Source organism: Neomonachus schauinslandi, chromosome 9 (assembly GCF_002201575.2).
Source record: "Neomonachus schauinslandi chromosome 9, ASM220157v2, whole genome shotgun sequence".
Classification (NCBI taxonomy): Eukaryota; Metazoa; Chordata; class Mammalia; order Carnivora; family Phocidae; genus Neomonachus; species Neomonachus schauinslandi.
The window spans coordinates 12,030,954-12,056,598 of record NC_058411.1 but is presented as its reverse complement, the minus strand read 5'-3'; the positions used below and the strand labels follow the sequence as shown (position 1 = coordinate 12,056,598).

The 25,645-nt window shown below is 37.5% G+C and overlaps 1 protein-coding gene across 1 annotated transcript in view; it reads right to left on the bottom strand.

Moving 5' to 3' along the window:
* Positions 1 to 25,645, bottom strand: part of CATSPERB (cation channel sperm associated auxiliary subunit beta) — a 97,109-nt gene that overhangs the window by 4,764 nt on the left and 66,700 nt on the right. Inside the window, exons 17-25 of the mRNA XM_021679637.1 lie at positions 24,607 to 24,797; positions 21,812 to 22,147; positions 16,216 to 16,355; positions 13,894 to 14,091; positions 12,970 to 13,080; positions 4,192 to 4,302; positions 2,758 to 2,893; positions 1,394 to 1,494; positions 210 to 284 (exon numbers count right to left, since the gene is read on the bottom strand). Coding sequence (XP_021535312.1) covers positions 210 to 284; positions 1,394 to 1,494; positions 2,758 to 2,893; positions 4,192 to 4,302; positions 12,970 to 13,080; positions 13,894 to 14,091; positions 16,216 to 16,355; positions 21,812 to 22,147; positions 24,607 to 24,797 — 1,399 coding nt within the window. The remainder of the gene's footprint in view (positions 1 to 209; positions 285 to 1,393; positions 1,495 to 2,757; positions 2,894 to 4,191; positions 4,303 to 12,969; positions 13,081 to 13,893; positions 14,092 to 16,215; positions 16,356 to 21,811; positions 22,148 to 24,606; positions 24,798 to 25,645) is intronic.

The following is a 25,645-nucleotide window of genomic DNA, read 5'->3' as shown; positions in this document are numbered from 1 at the left end:
TCCCACCTCTGATGGGTCCTGTTATGTGTCATACACTCTACCTTCATCATTACTGACAATGTCACCCCCCTTTCTCCAGGATCCCCTGTCTCCAGGACCTGTCCATCACACAAATTTTGCCGTTTTTCTCTTTTGTGTCTCTTGCACTGACACTTGTCATGCTACTTCCCCAGCCATCACCCCATCGGTACCTTGTGCATTTACCATACCTGAAATTCTTCAACTAAGTTACAAAAAGTGACCCCCGGAACAACAGACACTCTGAAGTGAAAAAGCTCAGAGCCCTGTGGGAAAAAAACACCTGGTCATTAGCAGCATAGACACGTATGTTCCTTTAAGTTAAAATACACACTGGAGCCACTTAACCTATAGATATTGCATAGAAAGATACAATCTCCTTCCTAAGGCATCTACTTCATGTATCAAAATAAAAATGGAGGAAGAAGGACAATAGCTGAAACTTGGTTTTAGAATGAAGAAATATAAGGCGCCTGGGTGGCTCAGTCGTTAAGCGTCTGCCTTTGGCTCAGGTCATGGTCCCAGGGTCCTGGGATCGAGCCCCACTTCAGGCTCCCTGCTCCGCGGGAAGCCTGCTTCTCCCTCTCCCACTCCCCCTGCTTGTGCTCTCTTTCTCGCTGTGTCTCTCTCTGTCAAATAAATAAATGAAATCTTAAAAAAAAAAAAAAGAATGAAGAAATATAAACATAAAGCCTAACATGACCTTGACAGGTAATTTGGGCTAATCCTCATATTCATGGTTTTGATATGTCCACTTGTTTTTATTGGCTTTTTTTTTAAGATTTTATTTATTTATTTGAGACAGAGAGAATGAGATAGAGAGAGAGAGCATGAGAGGGGGGAGGGTCAGAGGGAGAAGCAGACTCCCTGCTAAGCAGAGAGCCCGACGTGGGACTCGATCCCGGGACTCCAGGACCATGACATGAGCCGAAGGCAGTCGCTTAACCAACTGAGCCACCCAGGCGCCCTTTATTGGCTTTTATAACAATTACCTGGATTATATCAACTTCATGTGTTCTTACGGGCAGCTAGAACCAGAAGACATACCTGTGTACATCCAGATGAAGGATACCAAAACTGTTTTATTCCCTTAATTTTGGAAATACCCTTTCTACTCCATCTTGAAAAATAATCTATTAGTTTTGCCTATCAGCTCAAAAAATAGTAAGTTAATGTTAAATTCAACTTTCAGATACTTTTAGAAATAATAATATCAGGAGAAAGGGAGGAAAAATAAACACCCTCCATATATTTTAAAGATGCAATTTCTACCATTGATGGACACTTATACTTTAAAACTTAAACCAATTTTTGTTTAGACATATATGTTTTACTTCAACGCAAAACAGGAAAAACAAAAGTGCTGTCAACTCACCTTTATACTTAAGTTGAGGCCTAAAGGATTATACACTGGAGCATTAAGACGTGGTTCTAAGTAATTTTTCAACTTTTTTACATTGTCTGGTACACTGTGTTCTAAAAGTACATGAAGTATATTTTAAGCACACTGATAATATTTTCACATTTTGCATAAAATTTGCTACATAATCAAGGTACAATGAAGGATTTCACTCTGTAACATGACTAAGTTATCCCAGACTTTTGATTCGGCTTGACTATATAGAAAATATATTTAGGGAAAATTAGGCCTTGTAGCTAACATTGCATCTCCTCAGGGACACCATCAAGAAGGATAAGACCTCTGGGGTGCCTGGGTGGCTCAGTCAGTTAAGAGTCTGACTTTTGACTTCAGCTCAGGTCATGATGTAAGGATTGTGAGGTCGAGCAGCACATTGGGCTCTGAGCTGGGCGTGGAGCCTGCTTAAGATTCTCTCTCTCCCTCTGCCCCTCCCCAAGTAAAAAAGATTTTTACTATTTATTTTATTATTATTTTTTTAGTAGGCTACATGTCCAGCATGGAACCCAATGTGGGGCTTGAGCTCATGACCCTGAGATCAAGACCTGAGCTGAAATCAAGAGTCAGATGCTTAACCAACTGAGCCACCCAGATGCCCCAAAGATTTTATTGTTAAGTAATCTCTACACCCAATGTGGGATTTGAACTTATAACCCCAAGATCAAGAGTCGCATGCTTTACTGACTGAGCCAGCCAGGTACCCCTCATTTTTCTTATTTAATAAAGTTTCTGCATCTCTTAAATTATTTTACCATAGAAATTTGAAGAAACTTTGCTTGTAAAATTAGAAGATAGATTCTTTTTTTTTTAAGTTTTATTTATTTAAGTAATCTCTACACCCAACGTGAAGCTTGAACTCATGACCTGAGATCAAGAGTCGCATGCTCTTCGGACTGAGCCAGCCTGGTGCCCCTAGAAGACAGGTTCTATAGGCTCTCTGGCTATACTTTTAGAACTTCCTCTGTAATATTGCAAAAGCAGTCAAAAGAGACAATTAGACCAACATGTAGCACAAACTCAATCATTTTTGTCTCTCATCTACAAAACGGCTTTTCAAATATTTTACCAAAAATGCTTTTATGCCATGAAATCCAGGGCACCAAAAGTAATAATGAAATACATGGGAGAAAGAGGAGGGGAGTGAATAGCAACATGCCAGTTGATCCAACTTCTTCTCCAAAGAGGGGCACCTGGGTGGCTCACTCAGTTAGGTGTCCGATTCTTGGTTGTTCTTTGTGTAAACAGATTTTATAAGCCACTTACCTAGGTAGTAACAACATTAATTATTAGACAAAATAACTGTAGAAGAAAGCAAACCCTACTTAGTTTCCAGTTTTCCCTCCCATTCACTTCAGTCACGGTAACCAGATATGGAGTTTCCACTGGGATACGTCCATCCTCACTGTAGATTTCCAAAGAAACTGGATATTGTGTAACTGGAAACTTAAAACGAGGAACCTAAAGTTCAAATTCCAAGAATGAATGTCAATTTGGAAAATTCAAGACTAATTTCATTTCCTCATAAAGGGTGAATAAATACATTTCCCCAAGAGTTTGGCCATTCTTAAATGACATGTGCCTCTTAGGATTCCTGCCTTCTCAGCGCATGAAAAACAATCTGTCTTACAGTAGAATGAATGTGAACTCCAAAAGTAATACACAGATATTGTGGTAACAAAATTTGTAACTTTCTTTTGGCCCTTTTCAGGAATTTCTTATGATGGTATTCAAACTTTTTTGGCTAACTCATATCTCATAGGGCACTGCATGAATTGGACCTTGACCACCTCCTTTCTGCCTCTCTCCCATCCAGCCATGATCTTTCAGCCACACTCTTGAAGCTCAGGCTCTGGAGTCAGAGTTCAAATCTAGCTCTCTCACATATTGATGATGTAATCTTTGGCAAATTACCTGGCTTCTCTGTGCCTCAAATTAAATGAGGCAAATCATGGAGAATGCTTAGAGCAGTGTTTAGTAGATAGTAAATGCTCAAGAAATATTATTGCAATTCAGTGAGGGAAGAGTTGTAGGGGTATATATAACAACCCTCATAACTCACTGCGAATGCTATGCTCGATATGGTATTAAGTGATTTTATCTTTATATAAAGGATATATATATATATATATAGAGAGAGAGAGAGAGAGAGAGAGGGTCTATAATGCTATTATATAGGCTTACAAGGCCTTGAAATAGATCTACTTAAGCGCACATTTAACTTAGCTAATACAAACACCAATATCCATCTGATAGACCTCTGAATGCTTTAAGACTAACAGAATCAAATATTTGACACAGAACCCATTCTCTTAACCAACATACTATACTGTCTTCTATTTTGTCAATGCTACCAAACTGAACTCCTTGATTACAAGGACTTCAACTTCTATATTCCCAGTACTGATACACATTAGATACTCAGTAATTTCTGAATGAATCAATATCCATCGTAATCTAGTGTAGTGTATGACAGGTTACAAATTGTTTTCATATACACACATGTGTGTGTATCTTTATAAGAATCCTGTGAAATGGACAGTGTGGGCAGGTATTATTCTATTTTGCAGAGGTGGTTTGTTATCTTGTTTTGGGATATTTAAATCCAGATCTTCCTAGCTCTGTGTCCTGTTTAGTTCTATGTCATAATAAGACATTAGTTCCACGTCTTAACTTTCATATTTAATCAAAATGCACACTTCAAAATCTTATATTAATATGAAAGTACTTAGTCTTCAGGCAATTAAAAATTACCTTACCTTTTCTCTGCAATCTGAGAAAGCAACAGCATGTGAAAACTTCTGATCATTTGTGCAGTTACACTCCTCCCGAGTAGACATGTTAGCGCACTGCTTGAATTTACCAGATCTCTGCAAATAGAATATAGGTTGACTTGCTTTTTTTGTGGCAGGACATCTGCAAATGGAGTAAATGTTCACTAAATATTTGTTTCCTGAATGAATAAAATCCCTGAGAAGGAAAGAGGGGGGGGGAAAAGTCCATTAATAATGGACTAAAAGTACAGTATTTCTGAATTTTGTTTCCTCGCTTGGTAATTTGATCTCAAGTATCAGCTTCTTGCCAGGTTGATGATTAACATGCATGAGACCTACAAAGCCTGTGTTATTCTGAATGCAGCACATGAGGACCACCAGACTCCCTGTTCTGGGCCCCTCCCCTTGCAGGCATGAAGACAGAGACCTAGAAGGAGCCAGTGTGATATGATGGGACTGTGGACTCTACGGCACCCTCTCCAAGTCTACTGTTTCAATCTGCCTTTCTTCGTGGCATTCACTAATGCCATTTAAAATCTCCATTGTATCGGGCGCCTGGGTGGCTCAGTTGGTTGAGCGACTGCCTTCGGCTCAGGTCATGATCCTGGAGTCCCGGGATCGAGTCCCACATTGGGCTCCCTGCTCAGCAGGGGGTCTGCTTCTCCCTCTGACCCTCTTCCCTCTTGTGCTGTCTCTCATTCTCTCTCTCAAATAAATAAAATCTTTAAAAAAAAAACTCCATTATAACTGTCCATTTGTCATTCATTTTTTATTTGATCACTCTTGCTAGAGATTGGCTTTTGATTCTGATAATCAGCTCTATTTTTTTTTAAATGTTATTCTTCCTTTTACCTTTTATTTTAGGGTTACCATCCCCCCAGCTTCTTTTTTCTTCTTCTTCTTTTTATTGAGATAAAATTCACCATTCTAACCCTTTTCAAGTGTACAATTTGGTGAGTTTTAGTACATTAGCAACGTTGTTCAATCATCACCACTGTCTAATTCCAGAACATTTTCATCACCCCAAATGGAAACCCTGTACCCATTAATAGTTACTCCCCACTGGGGCTCCTACTTGGTTCAGTCAGTGGAACATGGGACTCTTGATCTCGGGGCTGTGAGTTCAAACCCCATTGGTGGGTGTCGAGATTACTTAAAAATCTTAAAAAAAATAGTTACTCTTCATTTACCCTTTCCCCCAGCCCATTTATTCATTCTATTTTCTATCTCCATGAATTTTCCTATTCCAGACATCTTATATAAGTGGAAATATACAATATGTAGCCTTTTGTGTCTGTTTTCTTTTGTTCAATACTGTTTTTGAGGTTCACCCATGCTGTGGCATATGGCAATACTTCATTCCTTTTTATGACTGAGTAATATTCTATTGTGTGGATATTGCCTATTTTGTTTATCCATTCATCAGTTAATGGATATTTGGTTGTTTCCCTTCTTTGGCTATTATGCATAATGTTGATATAAATTTTCTGTTTGAACATACATTTTCAATTTTGGGGGGGATGTATATCTAGGAGTAAAATTGTTGGGCCATAGAGTAATTCTATATGTTTAACTTTCTGAAGACCTGCCAAAATGTTTGCTGCACCATTTCATATTCTCCTCAGCAATGTATGAGGGTTCTAATTTCTCCACATCCTCACCAACATTTGTCATTTTCCATTAAAAATATTATTATAGGCATCCTAATGTGTGTGAAGCGGTATCTCATTGTGATTTTGATTTACATTTACGTAAGGACTAATGATATTGAGCATCATTCATGGGCTTATTGGCCATCTGTATATCTTCTTTGGAGGACTGTCTATTTAGAGACTTCATCTATTTCTGACTGAGTGGTTTGTCTCTTTGTTGTGGAGTTGTAAGAGATCTTGAGAATGTTTAGATACTAGATCCTTATCAGATATATGAATTGCAAATATTGTCTCCCATTCAGTGAGTGTCTTTTCACTTTCTTGACAGTGTCCTTTCAACCACACACAAAAGTTTTTAATTTTGATGAAGTTCAATTTATTTATTTCTGTCATTTCTTGTGCTTTAGGGTCATTTTTTTTTACGTTTTTTTTTAATTTTATTTTTTTTATTCTTATGTTAATCCCCATACATTACATCATTAGCTTTAGATGAAGTGTTCCATGATTCATTGTTTGTGCATAACACCCAGTGCTCCATGCAGAACGTGCCCTCCTCAATACCCACCACCAGGCTAACCCATCCTCCCACCCCCCTCCCCTCTAGAACCCTGTTTGCTTTTCAGAGTCCATCATCTCTCATGGTTCTTCTACCCTTCGAATTTCCCCCGCTTCATTCTTCCCCTCCTGCTACCTTCTTCTTCTTTTTTTTTTCTTCACTTATATTGCATTATTTGTTTCAGAGGTACAGATCTGAGATTCAACAGTCTTGCACAATTCACAGTGCTTACCAGAGCACATACCCTCCCCAGTGTCTATCACCCAGTTACCCCATCCCTCCCACCCCACCCCCCACTCCAGCAACCCTCAGTTTGTTTCCTGAGATTAAGAATTCCTCATATCAGTGAGGTCATATGATACATGTCTTTCTCTGTTTGACTTATTTAACAAATCATCACCTTATCCAAAGAGACAAAGGTATACACTTATAGTTCCCTATAAGAGTTTTGTGTTTTGGCTCTTACGTTTAGGTTTTCAATCCATTTTAAATTAATTTTTGTAGATGGTGCAAGATAGGTGTCCAAATTCATCCTACTGAATGTAGAGAGTCATTCAGTTGTCACGGCACCATTTGTTAGAAAACCTCTTCTCTCTCCTTGGAGTGGCCTTGGCACACAGGTCAAAACTCAGTTGACCACAGACGTATGGGTTTTTTCTGGATTCTCGATTTTATTCCATGGATGGATGTCTAGCCTTATGCCATCATCACACTGTTTTGATTACTATAGTTTCATAGTAAATTTCGAAACTGTGAAGTATGGGTTCTCCAACTTTGTCTTCTTTTTCCAAGATTGTTTTGGCTGGCAGAGTCTCTTGAAATTCTTTATGAACTTTAAAATCAGCTTTTACGTTCATGCAAAAAGGCATTCAGAATTTTAGTAGGGAATGCATTTAGTCTGTAAATCAGTTTGGGGAGTATTGTCATTGTAAGAATATTAAGTCTTCCATTCATGAACACGGGATCTTTCCCACCTTTTTTTTTTTTTTTTTTTTTTAATCTGAGACAGAGAGAATGAGAGAGAGAGAGCACACGAGAGGGGGGAGGGTCAGAGGGAGAAGCAGACCCCCCGCTGAGCAGGGAGCCCGATGCGGGACTCAATCCAGGGACTCGATCCAGGGACTCCAGGATCATGACCTGAGCCGAAGGCAGTCGCTTAACCAACTGAGCCACCCAGGCGCCCTCTTTCCCACCTTTAATTCCCTTTTAACTTCTTCAGCTATGTTTTGGAGCTTTCAGTGTCCAAGTTCTGTATTTTCTGGGCTATATTTATTCCTAAATATTTTATCATTTGTGATGCTATCGTAAATGGAATGATTTTAATTTCACTTTTGTTCATTCTAGTATACAGAAATACAATTTTTTGTGTGTATTGATCTTGTGGCCTGCATCTCTTTTATAAACTCTAAGTTTTTTGTTTTTGTGGATTCTTTAAAATTATATGTATCTTATTAATATACATATTATATATAACATATATATAATATCATGTCATCTGTGAATAGAGATCATTTTATTTCTTCCTTTCTAATCTGGATGCTTTTTATTTCTTTTCCTTGCCTAATTGTCCTGGCTAGAACTTCCAGTCCAATACTGGATAGAAGAGGCATGAGCCTTGTCTTGTTCTTGGTCTTAAGGGAAAAGCTTCTAATCTTTCACCATTAAGTATGATGTTAGCAGTGGGTATTTCATAGATGCCCCTTATCAGGTTGAGGAAGTTACCCTTTATTACTAGTTTGTTGAGTGCTTTTATCATGAAAGGTCATTGGATTTTGTCAAAAGCCTTTTCTGCATCAATTGAGATGATCATGTATATTTTCCTTTCATTCTATTAATGTGGTGCATTACAGTGATTGATTTCTTATGTTAAGCCACCTTTGTGTTCCTGGGACAAATCTCACTTGGTCACGGTCTATGATCCTTTTACTATGCTGTTGAATTTGGTTTGCTAGTATTGTTGTAGGGTTTTTTTGTCTCTAATATTCATAAGGGATATTGGTTTGTAATTTTCTCTCAATGTGTTTGTCTGGCTTTGGTATCAGGGTAATGCTAGCCTCTTAGAATCAGGAAGTGTTCCCTTCTCTTCTATTTTTTTGGAAAAGCTTGAGAACTATTGGTGTTCAATTTTCCTTAAACGTTTGGTAGAATTCACCAATGAAGCCATCTGATCTTTTCTTTGTTGGGAGGTTTTTGATTACTGACTGACTCAATCTCTCTACTTGTCTTGGAGTTATTTAGATTTTCTATTTCATTTTCAGTCAGTTTGGGTCATTCTGTTTTTCCATGAATGTTTCCATCTCATCTAGGTATCCAATTTGTTGACATACAATTGTTCATAGTACTCTTATAAATAAATATATATATTTTATTTTTGTACAGTTAATAGTAATATCTCATGTCCATTTCTGATTTTAGTTGTCTTTTCTTTTTTTCTTTGTCAGTCTATTTAAAGGTTTGTTGATCTTTTCAAAGAACCAACTTTTGGCTTTGTTATTCTTGCTACTATTCTTCAATTCTCTTCTTTATTCACCTCCACTCTAATCTTTATTATTTCCTTTCATCTGTTTACTTTGGATAATACCATATTATGTTAATTACTCTTTTTGACCAATAGGAGGACAAATCCCTCATTCATTTCCTGTTCTTCAAATTATTTATTTATTAATACCTATTTTCTTTTCAGTACGAACTTTAGAAAAAGCCCATTCTGTTCCCTCAAACATATTCTGTTGGGGTTTAGACTGTAATTGCACTGATTTTATAGATTAATCTGGAGAGAACTGAGCTTTATAATGGTGAAGCTTCCCATCAAGAACGTGAGACTTCTCTCAATCCAAGGTGTTTTTTATATGTTTCAGCTAAATCATATAATTTTTTCCGTGCCTGTCTTGCACATATTTTTAGATTAAATTCTACATCTATTATTATATACAGATGAAGAGTGAGTTGTTTTCCATTATTACTTCTAATTAGTTATTACAGATATATAGGAACATTACTGATTTTTCTTTGTGATTTTATATCCATTGGGCTACATTATTGATAATAATTATTAGTTTTAGTAGTTTGCCAGTTGTTTCTTCCATATTTTTTAAGTAAGTAATTACATGTGGGAATGGTGAGTTTTGTCTCTTTCCTGTTTATACTTTATTTTTCTTTGTCACATTGGCTTAGCCTGACTTTACAAAATGAAGTAAAATAGAAGCATTAAAGCATGAATGCTTCTAATATTTAATTTTATATGTTTGCTAAATACTTCTCACAGATTTTATTTATTAGATTGAGTAGTATCACTTCTATTTCTGTTTTACAGAAGTTTATTCAGAAATGGATGTTAAATTGTATCAAACATGTTTTATGGCTTCTAATGAGATTATTTTTCCTTTAATCCATTTATGAAGTGAATCAATTTAAAATGTTTCATATGCTCAAACCTTCTCACATTGGAGAAAGTCTAGTCTCCTGAAATACCAGAGTTAGTATATTCATGCATTTGCCTTACTAGTATTTTAGCTAGGATTTTTCACATGTCAGACTAGACAAGAGATTTAGGGGTGGGTGAATTGACGATATAGGTGTGTATGCATACACTATTTTTTTGCATTTTTAAAAATTTTAATTTTAATGATTTAAAGCTCTAGAATATGGACTGTATTGAGCCTTTTTGGAATTCATTAAGACTTTATTACAAAATAAGCAGTCACTTAGTATGGATGTTCCACGTGGACTGAAAGGAATGTACATTCTCTGTTTTATGCAGATACATTCACTATGCCCCAGGCTTTCTGGTTCTCCTGAGTCATGGAGTCCTTTCCTTTGAATGCCCTTGCGAGAATACCTCCTTGCCCGGGATGCTCTTTTTCTCTCCCTTACCCTCCTCTACACTCCTCCTTTCTTGGTTCACTCCTACTCATCTTTCAGTCTGACTCCCTTGGACTAGGTTCTATACCCCTGATCCACAGTCACACTGTGTGTTTTATGTCTGTTTCTACTACTTGTCTATCTTAAACTTAAGGGCAAGTAAGGATTAACTGGGAGATTTTTTTTTTTAATGGAAATTTCAGGATTGCACCATAGTTTCTGATTCAGTAGCTGTGAGGTACAATTGAGAAAGCTACATTGTAGAAATATTCCTAGGTAATTCTGCTTCAGGTTATGCATGGTCATACTGTTCAGAAATAGGTTTTTTTTTTTTTTTTTAAGATTTTATTTATTTTTTGACAGAGAGAGACACAGCGAGAGACGGAACACAGCAGGGGGAGTGGGAGAGGGAGAAGCAGGCTTCCCACGGAGCAGGGAGCCCGATGCAGGGCTCCATCCCAGGACTCTGGGATCATGACCTGAGCCGAAGGCAGCTGCTTAATGACTGAGCCACCCAGGCGCCCCCAGAAATAGTATTTAATTTGTACAACTTTTTGTTTAATTCCTATTCTCCCCCGTTACAGTAAAGATCCATGAAGGTATCATGCTTATCTTGTTTGTTGCTGTATCATCAGAGAAAGTCGATTTGTACAATGCCTGATAACACTGGAAATGCTGAAATTAACATATGTTGAATGCATAAAAAAGTGCATTAAAAAACTTACTGACTTAGCTATAAATGAGGTACATTTGCTATTCAACTCCTAAGAGAATCCTGAAAACATAAACAAACAAACTAAGGATTTCCATGTAAATATAGTAAAATCATAGTTCAGTAGTGGACACAACAGGGCTTATCTTTGGAAAAGACTGGAATTGAAGAAGAATGCAGTATTATAGCTCGTCACTGCCTGGAGCAGAGCTTCTTACCCCAAAATGCAAGATTCAACAAGAAGTCAACCTCCTCATGTGTTGAGTATATAATAATATATGTACAAATGTGCATTATCAGATTGTTCAATAGTCTGAAAGCACTCCTTGTGTCTGGCACTGTTCTGGGTACGAAAGATGCAGTAAAGAGTAAAATAGATTTCAAAACAACAACAACCCTGACTTAATGTAGTTTACCTTTTTATGAAACACAGTAAATAAATGAGTAAAACGTTAAAATTGTAATAAGTGCACTGAAGAACAAGAAAGGAGAGAAGGGGGATAGGGAGTGGGTACCATTGGGGGTGGGGCTTCCAAGTCTAAATAGCATGGTCAAGGCAGCCCTCACAACGATGGTGACGTTTAAGCAAAGACCCGAAGACAGTGACAGAGTGCACCATGAACTATCTGGCAGAAGAGCATTCCAGACAGAGCAATTTCTTTGGCTTCAAAGGCCCCGAGATGGAAATTTGTCTGGCATATTTGAAGAACTACATGGAGGCCAGTGTGGCTGGAGCAGATTAACCCAGGGGGAAATCAGGTCAGATGGAATGCCAAGGCCAAATCATGAAGGACCTGACAGACCACTGTGAGAATTTGGCTTTAGCTCTGAATTACATGGAATGACAAGGAAGAGTTGTTGTTGTTGTTTTAAAGATTTTATTTATTTGACAGAGAGAGTACATCAGGAGGAGCGGCAGGCAAAGGGAGAGGGAGAGGCAGGCTCCCCGCCAAGCAGGGAGCCTGATGCGGGGCTCGATCCCAGCACCCCAGGATCAAGACCTGAGCTGAAGGCAGCCGCTTAACCAACTGAGCCACCCAGGCATCCCAACAAGGGAGAGTTTTGAACAAAAGAAACAAGCATTTTATGTCTTTCTATATGTGTGTGTGTGTACATATACAATGCATGCACATATGGAATGGGTGTGAATGTTTGTGCACATCTATAGGTAGGCAGGTGTGTTCTGGAGAGAGATTCCACAGGCATCTGTGAGGTTTCCTCAAGAAGCTACCCCATCATGTACTCTTCCTCTCAACCTCATGGCTTCTGTCTGTTCTTTCTATCTTGTTCACTCCATACTCCAGAGAGGCAGAGTGCTGCTGGGTTTGGTTGTTTTCCAAGCAGACCATTGGTAGGAGTTTAAATGTGTTGTGTTGGATCAAATTGTCTTCTTTCTATAGGACACCTTTCGTTTCACTGGGCTGGCCATGTGAGATGGGTCTGGGGGCTCCTTTCAAAAGATGCTGTCACCCCACTAATCCCCTTTGAAATCCAAAGAGGAACCTAGGAGACGTCAGCAGAAAGAAGTCCATTTAGAGTTCTTGGCTCCAAAACCACATCCAGAAGTAGCAGTAAGAGGAAAGGGGCTAATGGGGCACCTGGGTGGCTCAGTCGGTTAGGTGTCTGACTTCAGCTCAGGTCATGATCTCAGGGTCCTGGGACTGAGCACCGCATCAGGCTCCCTGCTCAGTGGGGAGTCTGCTTCTCCCTTACCCTCTCTCCTTGCTCCTCCCCATTTATGCTCTGTGTCTCTCTTAAATAAATAAAATCTTTAAAAAAAAAAATGAAAGGGGGGGCTAAAGGAGGAGGAGGAGGAACAAGGTAGTAGGAATAGTAATAAACACTGACATAGCAGGGCAGATGGAACATTATTTTGAATGAACCTTCTCATTTAGTCCCTACAGCTAGGTCCATCTGTAATTTCACTGAATGATTTCTTGAATTCAAATAAGAACTGGTTTGTATGTTCAAAAATTATTTACCTTTGACTTAGGAAATAGATTTCTTGGTATAGGTTTGCTGGGATCCACATGGTAAAAATTGTCTGTGAGTGGAATAGCAATTCCCATATTAGATGGAGGCCTGTAGTTTATCTGTAAGTGATTAAGCAAAGAAAACATGTAATTCATAATTATTTACGAAGTCTTTAACTTAAAAATCTTGGTTTTCCAGAAAAGCATTCAAAGCAAATATTTCATTTTTAGTTCCAGGCATCCGAGTAAATTTCTTTTCTCCCTGCACTCCCTACACCTTATTTTTCTGGGATTTCAACAACCTTAGCCCACAGCAATATAATTGTTTGGAACTTGTAAATAAGTGGAAAAATTTTTTAGTATGTAAAATAGCTACCATAAAGTAAATGCGAGAAAGTTTCAACACCTTATAAAAAGTCTTAGTAAAGTACACTAAATACACTTAGTGTATTTAGTAAATAAGTCTTCAAGTTCAGTCAGTTGCTTTTTTTGACACAGAGAAAATCATCAGTAATAAGTTCATCAGCAAAGAATAATAATACACATTTTTTAAAGTGTCACAGATTCTGACAAGGCAGAAATTAAAACTGTAACTACATCGAAATGGAACCAGTAAGATGGAACTAGGACAGGTCAACAGAACGGCCAATAACTGTATATTGCACAAAATCCCCAAGATTATGCCACCATAACATAGCATAAAATAATTTTTATGATGGTGAGACTGAGTTACTAGGAAAAGTCATCATTTCAGGAAGTGTTAGCATTTTAGAAATTAATAATTGTCACATCCTCAAGATGACAGGAAGATTGAACCATAACTGGAGTGCTTTGTGCATCTCAGGAAAGAAATGCTACGATGGGATGGCCAGCCAACCACACAAAAGTAATATATCACAGGTAACCTTAAAACGATCTGCTTAGGTTTCTTACCGGTAAAGTTTTGATCATATTAAAACCCTGACTGTCTTTGTGAACACCGCTAATCCAGTCTTCTAGTGGGATGAGTTTACTAGGAATGTGATGCATAGATTTGAGATAACTACAGCTGTTTTTCAATGTTGGCACGACTGTCGTGACAAAGCACTCAGTAGATGCTCCCCAGACAACTAATGCCAATGAGGTTGAACCCTGAGAACATCCAAAGAAATGAAGGTTATTGAAAGTAACTGTTAAATTACTATTTCAATTTCCTTGCTGGTTATGGGTGTAGTGATCCAAAGGTGCACCAGCACCCCAATGTCTATAGCAGCAATGTCCACAATAGCCAAACTCTGGAAAGAATCTAGATATCCATCAACAGATGAATGGATAAAGAAGATGTGGTATATCTATACAATGGAATATTACTCAGCCATCAGAAAGGATGAAATCTTACCATTTACATCAACGTGGATGGAACTGGAGGGTATTATGCTGAGTGAAATAAGTCAATCAGAGAAAGACAATTACCACATAGTTTCACTTAAATGAGAACTATAAGAAACAACGCAGAGGAAGGGGATTAAGCCTCACATCAGGCTCTGCACTCAGTGGGGAGTCTGCTTGTCCCTCTCCATCTCCCTCTGGCCATCCCCTCACTCATGCTCTCTCTCAAAACAAATAAATAAATTTTTTTTAATGTAGAAATACTAATAACTGTGATGATGTTGTAGACTCTGGTACCTCTATCCCCATACTCTGTAGCCATTAAAAATGGTATATTTTAAAAAATTTTTACCAAAACACATTGAACCAGAATCTATGCAGGATTCTACTATTAAAGGAAATGTGGCTAGGGGTGGGAGAGGCACAAATTAAGTAAGAGACCAGGAAACAAACATAAGAATCCAAAATGTTAGACAATCTATAACACAGCTGATCTGATTTCTACAATTCAATGGCAAATGAAGAAAATGGACTAGTTTCTAAGACACTTAAGAGAAAATAATCACATACCATGTGAATCTTGTTTGGCTCCCAATTCAAACAAAACAACTATAAAAATATCTTTGAGAAAATTGGGGAATTTGATTATGGACTAGGTTTTGTAGGATACCAAAAAAAAAAAAAGAAGTTTTAGGAACAACAATGGCATGATAATGGTTATATGAGAGAAAATGCACATATTTTTTAGAGATGTATATTGAGTCATATAAAGAGTGAAATGACATGATGCTTGCTTTCATTCTAAAATATCTCAGACTATAAAACAAAAACCAAAATGTTGGGGGGAGGATGATAAAACACAAGCAGCAAAATCTTGACTACCGTTTGAGTACTAGGTATATGGAAACTCTACTTTGGTCTATATCTGGAAGTCTTCATGATAAAGACAATTTTGGGATATGCAGAAAAAATATTTAGTGACTCAAAGGATTAAATCATATAGTTAAGTGGAAGGGGAAAAAATGTTTAAAGTGTATGTACAACACTCTCCCAGTTTTAGGGAAAAAAGAAAAAAATACTGTCAGTTCATAGTGATTGAGCCTTTTCCATGTGCCAGACATTTATTTTTTTTAAAGATTTTATTTATTTATTTGATAGAGAGACACAGAGAGAGAGGGAACACAAGCAGGGGGAGTGGGAGAGGGAGAAGCAGGCTTCCCACGGATCAGGGAGCCCGATGTGGGGCTCAATCCCAGGACCCTGGGATCATGACCTGAGCCGAAGGCAGACAGTTAATGACTGAGCCACCCAGGCGCCCCTCCACGTGCCAGACATTTAGACGCCCTACTTGAATGATCACGTTGAATTCTCAGAAACTACCCTGTGAGGCAGGTATTGTCATTATCATCTCCAATTCATAGATGAGGAAACTTAACCATAGTAAAGTGACCTTCCCAAGTTCACAGAGGGCACCAAAAGTGAGATCTGTACCAGGCAGTCTTATCCAAAGCTCATTCATTCTATAATGCTAAGGTTTTATTTATTTATTTGTCAGAGAGAGAAAGAGAGCACAAGCAAGGGGAGCTGCAGGCAGAGGGAGAAGCAGACTCCCTGCTGAGCAGGGAGCCCGATGCGGGACTCGATCCCAGGACCCTCAATTCCAGGACCCCAGGATCATGACCTGAGCCGAAGGCAGATGCTTAACTGACTGAGCCACCCAGGTATCCCTCGTAATGTTTTACTGCCTTTTTGTAATTGCCCAAATGTTAAAAGTGCTTAGTCATTCTTGAGAGGTAGGATTATGTGTAATTTTCCCTTCTTTCTCTTGGCTTATATTGTAAGTTTTCCATAATTAACAGACTTTTTTGTAATTAAAGAAAATCTTACTTGACGTAAAGCTTTGCTAGCTGCAGAAATTTTCATTACGTAACTATCAGTATCATCAAAAGAGCCTTCAGCTTTAACTTCCAACAAATTTGCATTTCCAACAATGACTTTCAGTAGTGGTATTTCGAGTGTTCGAACACCTATGCAAACAAGGCTAAAGGTTAAAATTAAATCATAGTGTGTCAATTATACTAAAAACATCTGGAAACTAAAAAAGAAAAATAATTAAATCATGAAAATTTTAAACAATTTCATAATGTCTAGCTAATCAGGATTCTAGAACAGCTACAGACTCTATTATGAACGCTTCATAATGGCTACAAATATAGTTAGGAATTTATATGGAGTTAACTTTGATGGCTCTTGGAAAAATTTAACTTCACAAATATTTTCTCACAGAAATATTGCTCCCTTCCATTTCTCATTCTTCAGCCAAGGTCTCAAATGCATGAAAAGGTCACTTGGACTGTACTGGTCACACTGAGCTGGATGGCTTAGTGAAGAAACTGAAGGATGCATGCTCAACTTCAAGAGCCATCAGCCCATGGTTGCCAAGACAAAATGAGGCAGGTAACATGACCTGTCATCAGGCCCATTTCTGCCTGCAGGCCACCTGCTTGCAATCGCTCCATACTGAGAAATTTACTAGAAAAAGAGATTTGACAGACTATGTAGTCTATCTGCCATCTTTACTAATCAGTAAATCAGGGCTGAGAAGTAGGAAATGATTTGCCTGAAGTCTCATCTACAACCGTTTCCCTTAAACCAAAGTGAGCTGGTTAGTGCTTCCTAAACAGTCACTGGGTATTTCTGTTAGAATGCAGATTCTGATTTACCAGGGTCTGCAGAGGGGACTGAGTTTGTACATCCTCTACATTAGCTGTATTTAGGTATAACTGACGAAGAAAATTGTATATATTTAAAGTGTATAACGTGATGATTTCATATATATAGGTATCATATATATATTCATTTATATATATATATATATACACACACACACACACTGTGAAATGAATACCACAATTAAATTAACACATCCACCACCTCATAGTTACTTTGTATGTGTAGTGAGAACATATAAGATCTACTCTCTTAGCAGTATTATTATTATGATGTTTTTTTTTTGAGAGCGGGCAGAGAGGAGAGGGGGGGAAGGGAGAGAGAGAGAGAATCTTAAGCAAGCTCCACATCCAGCACAGAGCCTAAAGCGGGTCTCAATCTCATGACCCTCTATCTCAGGACCCTGAGATCAGGACCTGAGCCAAAATCAGAAGTGGGATGCTTAACTGCCTGAGCCACCCAGGCACCTCCAATACAGTATTATTAACTATAGGTCCCATGGCATATGTTACATCCCCAGAACTTACTCATTTTACAATGAGAAGTTGTATCCACTCACCAACATCTGTACATTTTTTTCTACTCCCTAACCCCTGGCAACCAGCATTTATTCTACTATTTCTGTGAGTTAGACTTTTAAAAATTAGATTCCACGTCTGAGTGAGGTAATATAGTACTTATCTATCTCTATGTGGCTTATTTCATTTAGCATATCCTCCAGGTTCATCCATGTTACTGCAAATGGCAGAATTTCCTTCTTTTTATGGCTTAATAAGTAGCCATCTCTCTCTTCTCTCTCACAAACACACACACACACACCATGTTTTCTTTTTCCATTCTTCCATCAACCGACACTTAGGTTGTTTCTGTATCTTGGCTATTATAACCTGCAATGAACATGGGAGTGCAGATACCTCTTTGAGAAACTGATTTTGTCTCCTTCAGATATATACCCAGAAGTGGGATTTCTGGATCATATGGTAGTTCTATTTTTAATTTTTTGAGGAACTTCCATACTGTTTTCCATAGTGGCTGCCCCAGTTTACATTTCCTCCAATGGTGCATGAGGGTTCCCTTTTTGTCTACATCCTCACCAACGCTTGTCATCTCTTATCTTTTTGATACTAGTCATTCTAACAGGTTTGAGGTGATATCTCACTGTGGTTTTGATTTGCATTTTCCTCATGATTTGTGATGTTGAACACTTTCTCCTGTATTTGTTGGCCATGCATATGTCTTCTTTGAAAAATGTCTATTCAGGTTCTTTGCCCGTTTTTTAATTGCATTATTTGTGGGGTTTTGTTTGTTTTTTGCTATTGAGATGCATGAGTTCCTTATACATTTTAGATATTAACCTCTTATTGGATATATGGTTTGCCCATATTTTCTCCCACCCCATAAGCTGTCTTTTCATTTTGCTGGTTCCCTTTGCTGTGCAGAAGCTTTTTAGTTTGATATAGTCCTACTTATTTACTTCTGTTTTTGTTGCCTTTGATTTTTGTGTCATATCCAGAAAAGTCAGTGCCAAGACCAAAGTCAAGGATCTTTTCCCCTATGTTTTCTTCTAGGAGTTTTATGGTTTTAGGTCTTACATTTAAGCCTTTAATCCATTTCATTAATTTTTGTGAGGGGTGTAAGATAAGGGTTCAGTTTCATTCTTTTGGATGTGATTATCCAGTTTTCCCTACATCATTATTGAAGAGACTATCTTTTTCCCCACTGTGTGTTCTTGGCTCCTTGTCAAATATTAATTAACCATATATGTGTGGGTTTATTTCTGGGCTCTCTATTTTACTCCATTGGGCTATGGTTTTTATGCCAGTACCATAATGTTTTGATTAATATAGTGTTGTAATATAGTTTGAAATCAGGGAGTATGATGCCTCCAGTTTTGTTCTTCCTGAAGACTGCTTTAGCTATTCAGGGTTTTTAATGTGATATATGATATTAACATAATGAAGGGTAAAAATCATTGATCATCTACATCACAATAGATGTAGAAAAAGCATTCGACAACATTCAACAACCATTCATGATAAAAACTCTCAACAAATTAGGTATAGAAGGAATGTATCTCAACACAATAAAGGTCATATATGACAAGACCATAGCTAACTTCATACTCCTATGTCATCATACTCATCATACTCAAAGCTTAAAACTTTGCTTCTAAGATCAGGAACAAGACAAGGATGCCTACTCTTGCTAATTCTGTTCAACATGGTACTGGAAGTCCTACCCAGAACAATTAGGCAAGAAAAAGAAATACAATGCATCCAAATCAGAAAGGAAGAAGTAAAATTGCTTCTGTTTGCAGATAACAGGATCTTATATAGAGATAAGTAAAGTTGCAGGATTCAGAATCAAAATACAAAAATCAGTTGTGTTTCTATATACTAACAATGAACTATCCAAAAGAGAAATTAAGAAAACAATTTCATTTACAATAGCATCAAAAAGAATAAAATACATAGGAGTAAATTTAACCAAAGAGGTGAAAGACCTGTACACTGAAAACTATGAGTTTCAGTGAAAGAAATTGAAGAAGACACAAATAAATGGAAAGATATCCTGTGTTCATATATTGCAAGAATACTGTTAAAATGTTCATACCTACAGACTCAATGCAATCCATATCAATATTCCAATCGGGTTTTTCAAAGAAATAGAAAAAACAGCCCTAAAATTTGTGTGGAACCACAAAAGATTCTACACTTCTAACAAGCAGCTAGGTGCTGCTGATGTGGTTGGTCTAGGCACCCACACTTTGAGTAGCATGCACTAGGCTTTTCTTCACAAAGAGGCAATTGAGTTGATTTGATTATTACTATTTGTTTCCATCAAACTGAATGAGTAAAACTGTACCATTCAACAATGAATTTGGTATATTTTAAAGCTGAAATATTGAGAACACTGTGGGGCTTATAACAGAATATGAAGAGATAACAAAGGAACAGAGTTTTAACAATCCAGAATGGTGAAGATGATAGGTAAATTGTTTACTGTATTCTGAAACCAGTTAAGAAAGATCACACTATTCAAGAAGTGATATTGGAACAACTAGCTAACCACCTACAATATACCAAAGCAAAATCTACATAAATTAAAGACTTAGATGGAAAGTTAAAACTATAAAATTAAAACTCCAAAATTACTTGAAGGAAATATGGACAATTAGTCATATAATCAATGAGAAAGGATTCTAAGAGTTTCAAGAGGAAGTTTTGTTTTTTTTTTAACTGTATTTAAGTCCACAATCTTGATTGAAACAGAGAGTTGTCCTCCAATTTTTTTTTTTTTTTTTGGTAATTTTCACTTGTATAAATTGTATTTGATTCTGTTTTTCAAATGAGCCTTTTTAAAAAAATTGTGTTTTGCCCTTTCATTATGATTCAAATATCTTCTTTTGTCTCTTTGCGAGTTTTACATATAGTTGGTTTATAGTGTCTTTCTGATTTTTCTATTGTCTCAAGTCCTTGGAGATTAAAGATCAAGTTCTTGGGGTGCCTCGATGGCTCAGTCAGTCAAGCAGCTGACTCTTGATCTCAGGTCTTGATTTCAGGGTCATGAGTTCAAGCCCTGCATTGGGCTCCATGCTGGGTGTGGAGCCTACTTTATAAGTAAGTGAGTAAGTAAATAAAATGAAAATAAAAATCAAGTTCTCTTTCTTATGTTAGGTCATTTCGTTACATAGTTTTAAAATGTTTTCCTCAATTCACGTTCCATGGAGATTGATTTTTCCATGGAAGTCTATATTCCCTGGATTATGGAAATATTCCTACCAAAGGTTTTATGCTTGTCTATGCTGGAGCCCATGTGTTATAATTATTTCTCAGCTTGGGATTCCTACAACTAGTGTGTTGTCTCTAGGGGTTACACAGTCTTGGACTTTGGGGTTTTCACAGGAGATCCTTTTTTTCCACTTTGAGTCTCATGGAGTTGATAATCCCCTGAACTCCCTCTTTGGATTGGTAGAGTTTTCATAATCCCCCTTTCATGATTTAAGCTCCCAGCTTTACTTAATGGTTTTGGTTCCAGCCTTCTACCACAAAGTATATTCTGCCAATGCCTGGGCGTTAAAATCCGTCCCTTTGCCTATATGGCCCATACTTGAGCCTCACATCTTTCAGGGTGCCACAAAGTAGCTAATTTCTTTGGCTTTGAGTTCCCTCTTCATTTCTGGTGACAGGATTTTCTTCTCTTTCCCTCCCTTCCCTCCATCTTTCCCTTCTCTCTTTCTAGCTCAGTTATTTACCAAAATTTTTGTTTTACTTTTCCAGTGTGCCATTTCTCCATCATCTTTAGTAAGTTTAATGTTACTTTTGCAATAAATAAATGCCATGGGAAAATAGAATACTATTTAAAAGCTATTTTTTGGCTTAAAATAAATACTTGAAATAACTACAACAATATCAAAGGAATGAAAGAGTTTTCTTTTCAGAGGACAGTAAAAATCTAAACGAAAATCCTGTGTAAACTTGGACTGCTAACTTAACCTCATTTTTCTCATTTGTAAATGAGGATTAAAATCTAGCCTTTTAGAGTTGCTATAAGTATTAAATTAAAAATACATAAAAATAATTTAGTACAGAGCCTCGCACATAGTAAGTGTTCAATAATTAGAAGCCAATACTGTTATTAACAAAATGCCAGCTACTATGTAAGCCAAAGATAATGGAAATATCAAAGAGTATACTTTACATTCAAGAAAAACAACATCTCCTTTGATGTTTCCCAGTAAAAATAAACTTACCTTTTGTATTAGGTATGACCTTAACTTCTAAAGTACGAGATTTCCCCAGATCAATGTATTTCAGGATATTGAGGGATAGGGAATGATCATGTTGAAACCAATAATTACATGGTTTTGCATATATAGACCACATTCGTCCATTCCTGTGCCCCAAGTTGTATAAGAACCAGGAGTCTTTTGGGAAGGTCATATTGTTGAGTACTCTTTCAGGCATGGTAGCAACAGCTAAAGCATTCTTAGCATCTAAAACGCTTATGATCAGGAAGCTGCTGTAACCAGGAATCACCACAGTCTTCTCTATATCCAGATCTTGAAATGAGGCATTAGTACCCGGAGCTAAAACAGGAATAATTTATTATAAAATAAAATAGCCAATGTTCTTCAAGCATACTGGTGGACATAATTGATGAAAACATTATTTGAGTTTTTAAACTATGGTCTTAACCAGAGAACACAGTGGCCAGATATGAGGTTAGAATTCAAATTATTTTATAGAAAGTATATCACAAATATGTCAAGCACAAACCTATACTTAAAGCTTTACTATGAAACTAGCTCTATAAAATCCTCAGCAGAAAAAAAAAAAAAACCACCACCACCCATGAAGGGCTAAGTAATTATAAGAAAGCTGACTTCTCTACTTTAGAACTGCCAAGAGCCTTAACAACTTAAAATCTTTATTGTGATTCTACAAGAGAAGGATAATATAGCCAGTGTTTCCCCAGGATATTTATTGAGTAGATGAGTAATTGATTGTTTAGGAAGAGCATGAAGACTTAAAAGAAACTAGACTTTAGGGCAGGACCGTGAGAAACATTCCCATGTAAGAGGATGTGAGAAGAGCCGCAAGAGGGCTGTTTCAAGGAAGGGGAGGTCGCCATAGTCAAATGTCTTTGATAGGTCAGGAAATATACCACCACACCAATGTTCTCCTCATTCTGAAAAAATCAATAGAAGTAGTCAGAAGAGACCATCATAGTTCCCTTTATTGTATGTGCATGCTCTAATTCCTCCCACTCCATTATTTTTCTTATTTATTGGAGAGAGAGAGAGAAAGAGAAAGAGAGAGTGAGGGGAGAGACAGAGTAGGAGGAAGAGAGAGAACCCCAAGCAGACTCTTCACTGAGCGTGGAGCTGGACACAGGGCTCAATCCCAGGACCCTGAGTCCATGACCTGAGCAGGAACCAAGAGTTGGATGCTTAACCGACTGAGCCACCCAGGCGCCCCATTCTCCCACTTTATACAAACCAACAAAAATCCTTTCCCACATTCCCTCCAACTGCCACATAATCTCTCCTCCCCTTATAGCAAAATCCCTCCCCCCAAAGAGTTGCTTTCATTCACTGTCTTCAATTCCTCTCTGTTTAGAGAAATTCAATTCCTACTGTTTAGAACCTAATCCAATCAGACTTTTTGTCTACACTACTCCACCCAACAAAAGATTTTGTCAAGGTTACCAATGACTTGCCCACAGATCTGCTGGTTGGTTTTCCTTCCTCATCTGACCTCACCTACTGGTTCCCTCCTTCTTGAAAGACTTTCCTCACACTTTCTCTTAATTCTTCTCTGAGCAGACCATCCACTCTCCTGTCCTGTGGGGGAAATTATGGGGCGGCTGGATGGCTCAGTCGGTTAAGCATCCGGCTCTTGATTTCTGCTCAGGTCACGAATTCAGGGTCCTGGGATTGAGTCCTGTGTCCCCCGTCTTCCTAAACACTAACTGTTGCAATGCCAAGGATTGCAACTTTGGCCTTTTCCTTTGCATATTTATACTCATCTTCCAGGTGATGTCATCTGGTCTCATAGCATCAACTATCATACATATACTGACTGCTCAAATTTCTCTCTCCAGTCCAGATGCCTTCCCTGAACTCCAGGTTTGTCTTACTAAATATGAACCTCATTTCTCCACTTGGGTGAATAACAGTTATCTTAAATTTAATATAATCTCTCACCTGATTACTGCAATCACAAAATTGATTTCTCTGCTTTCCTTCTTGACTTCTATCACCTGCCCAGCCCATTCTCAACACAGGAACCAAAGTGATCTTGTTAAAACCTAAGGCCAATCATGTTACTTTCTGCTTGAATGCCTCCAATGGCTTCCCATTTACTCACAATAAAAGCCAAATCCTTACAATAAACAATACTAATGTTGGATTTATATCTATTGTATATAATCCTTCAAATAGAAATATCCTACATAATTATTTTTTTAACATTCTATTTTTTTTAAAGATTTTATTTATTTATTTAATTGACAGAGAGAGAGAGAGACAGCGAGAGAGGGAACACAAGCAGGGGGAGTGGGAGCAGGAGAAGCAGGCTTCCGGCCCCGCAGGGAGCCCGACGCAGGGCTCGATCCCAGGACCCTGGGATCATGACCTGAGCCAAAGGCAGTCGCTTAACCAACTGAGCCACCCAGGCGCCCCCCTACATAATTATTTTAATATGTAGGGCAAAATCTACATGGGCTTCGTTTTTTTTTTTTTTTTTTTTTGGACTTCCTATTTTCTTTCACTTCTCCTTAATACTGTTTAAGACAAAATAACATTATAGGAATAAATGACAGGCACTACTATTGATGAAATATTAATGAAGTTATAGCTAGATTTTATTATATTAGAAATTAAAAATTCCTCCAGGAACCTAAGTGTATGTAGATTTCAGCAGCTTGCCAATTGGACTAAATTTTGAAATCTACTGTTCTTCTATAAATGAGCATGAACAATCTTCCCAAAAGATAATTCATTTTTTTCTAGCCATCAGAGATGTACCACATTATTATACTTACTTTGTGATTGAAGATTAAGTTTATAGAAGACATTTCCAGTTCGATTAATAAAAAGGGAACTAGACAAACAAGGGCTCGTATTCACTTCTTCTATTCCAAAAGGGTCTATCACTTCCGCAATAACAGAGGACAAAAATCCATCAGGAGTGTTATGTTGTAATACCTTTCTTATGTAAGCTGTTCCAGTTTTCCTAAAAACCAAACCAACAAACATCAAGCTATCTGGATAAAACAGTGGTTTAAATGAATAAGCTTGTGAACACATGATTTACAAATATACCACAAACAGCCAACAAATGAATAATTGGTCAACATTTGTTCAACCTCACTAGCAATCAGTGAAATGCCGGCTATAGCCACTGGATACAATTTCCCGCCCATCAAATTAACAAAGATTTTTAACTGACAGGGTTCAGGAGCAGCAAGGATTGAGTGGAGATAGGCACTCATCCACTACTGATGGACCATAAATTGGTACAAGCTTCCCAGAAAGCAAACTGACATTACGTAGTAAGAGCTCTAGCATTATATTTTTTCCCCTCTGATTCCATAAGTCTACTGACAGGGCTCTATCCTAATGCAATAACTTGAATTACAGGGGGAAAAAAAAAAAAAAAAGCTTTTCATACATGAGATGTTCATCATGGCATTATGATAAAAATTAAAAATAAATGACAACAATAGGAAAATTAAGTAAATGATAATACATTATCTACTTAGAACAAATGCAACTATTAAAATCGTATTTAGAAAGTGTTTTTAATTACATAAGGAAAGTGGTCATATTATAATGTCTAAATGAAAGAAGCAATGTGAAAAATGCTAATTAAAAAATTAAAAATGCATATTTAAGAGGTTAATTGGTAATTCATCAAAATGTTAACAGTTGTGATTTTAATTCACTTCTTCATGTTTATCTGATTTTTTTTTTAAGATTTTTAATTTATTTGACAGAACAAGTAGGCAGAGCGGCAGGCAGAGGGAGAGGGACAAGCAGACTCCGTGTTGAGTGCGGAGCCCGATGTGGGGCTGGATCCCA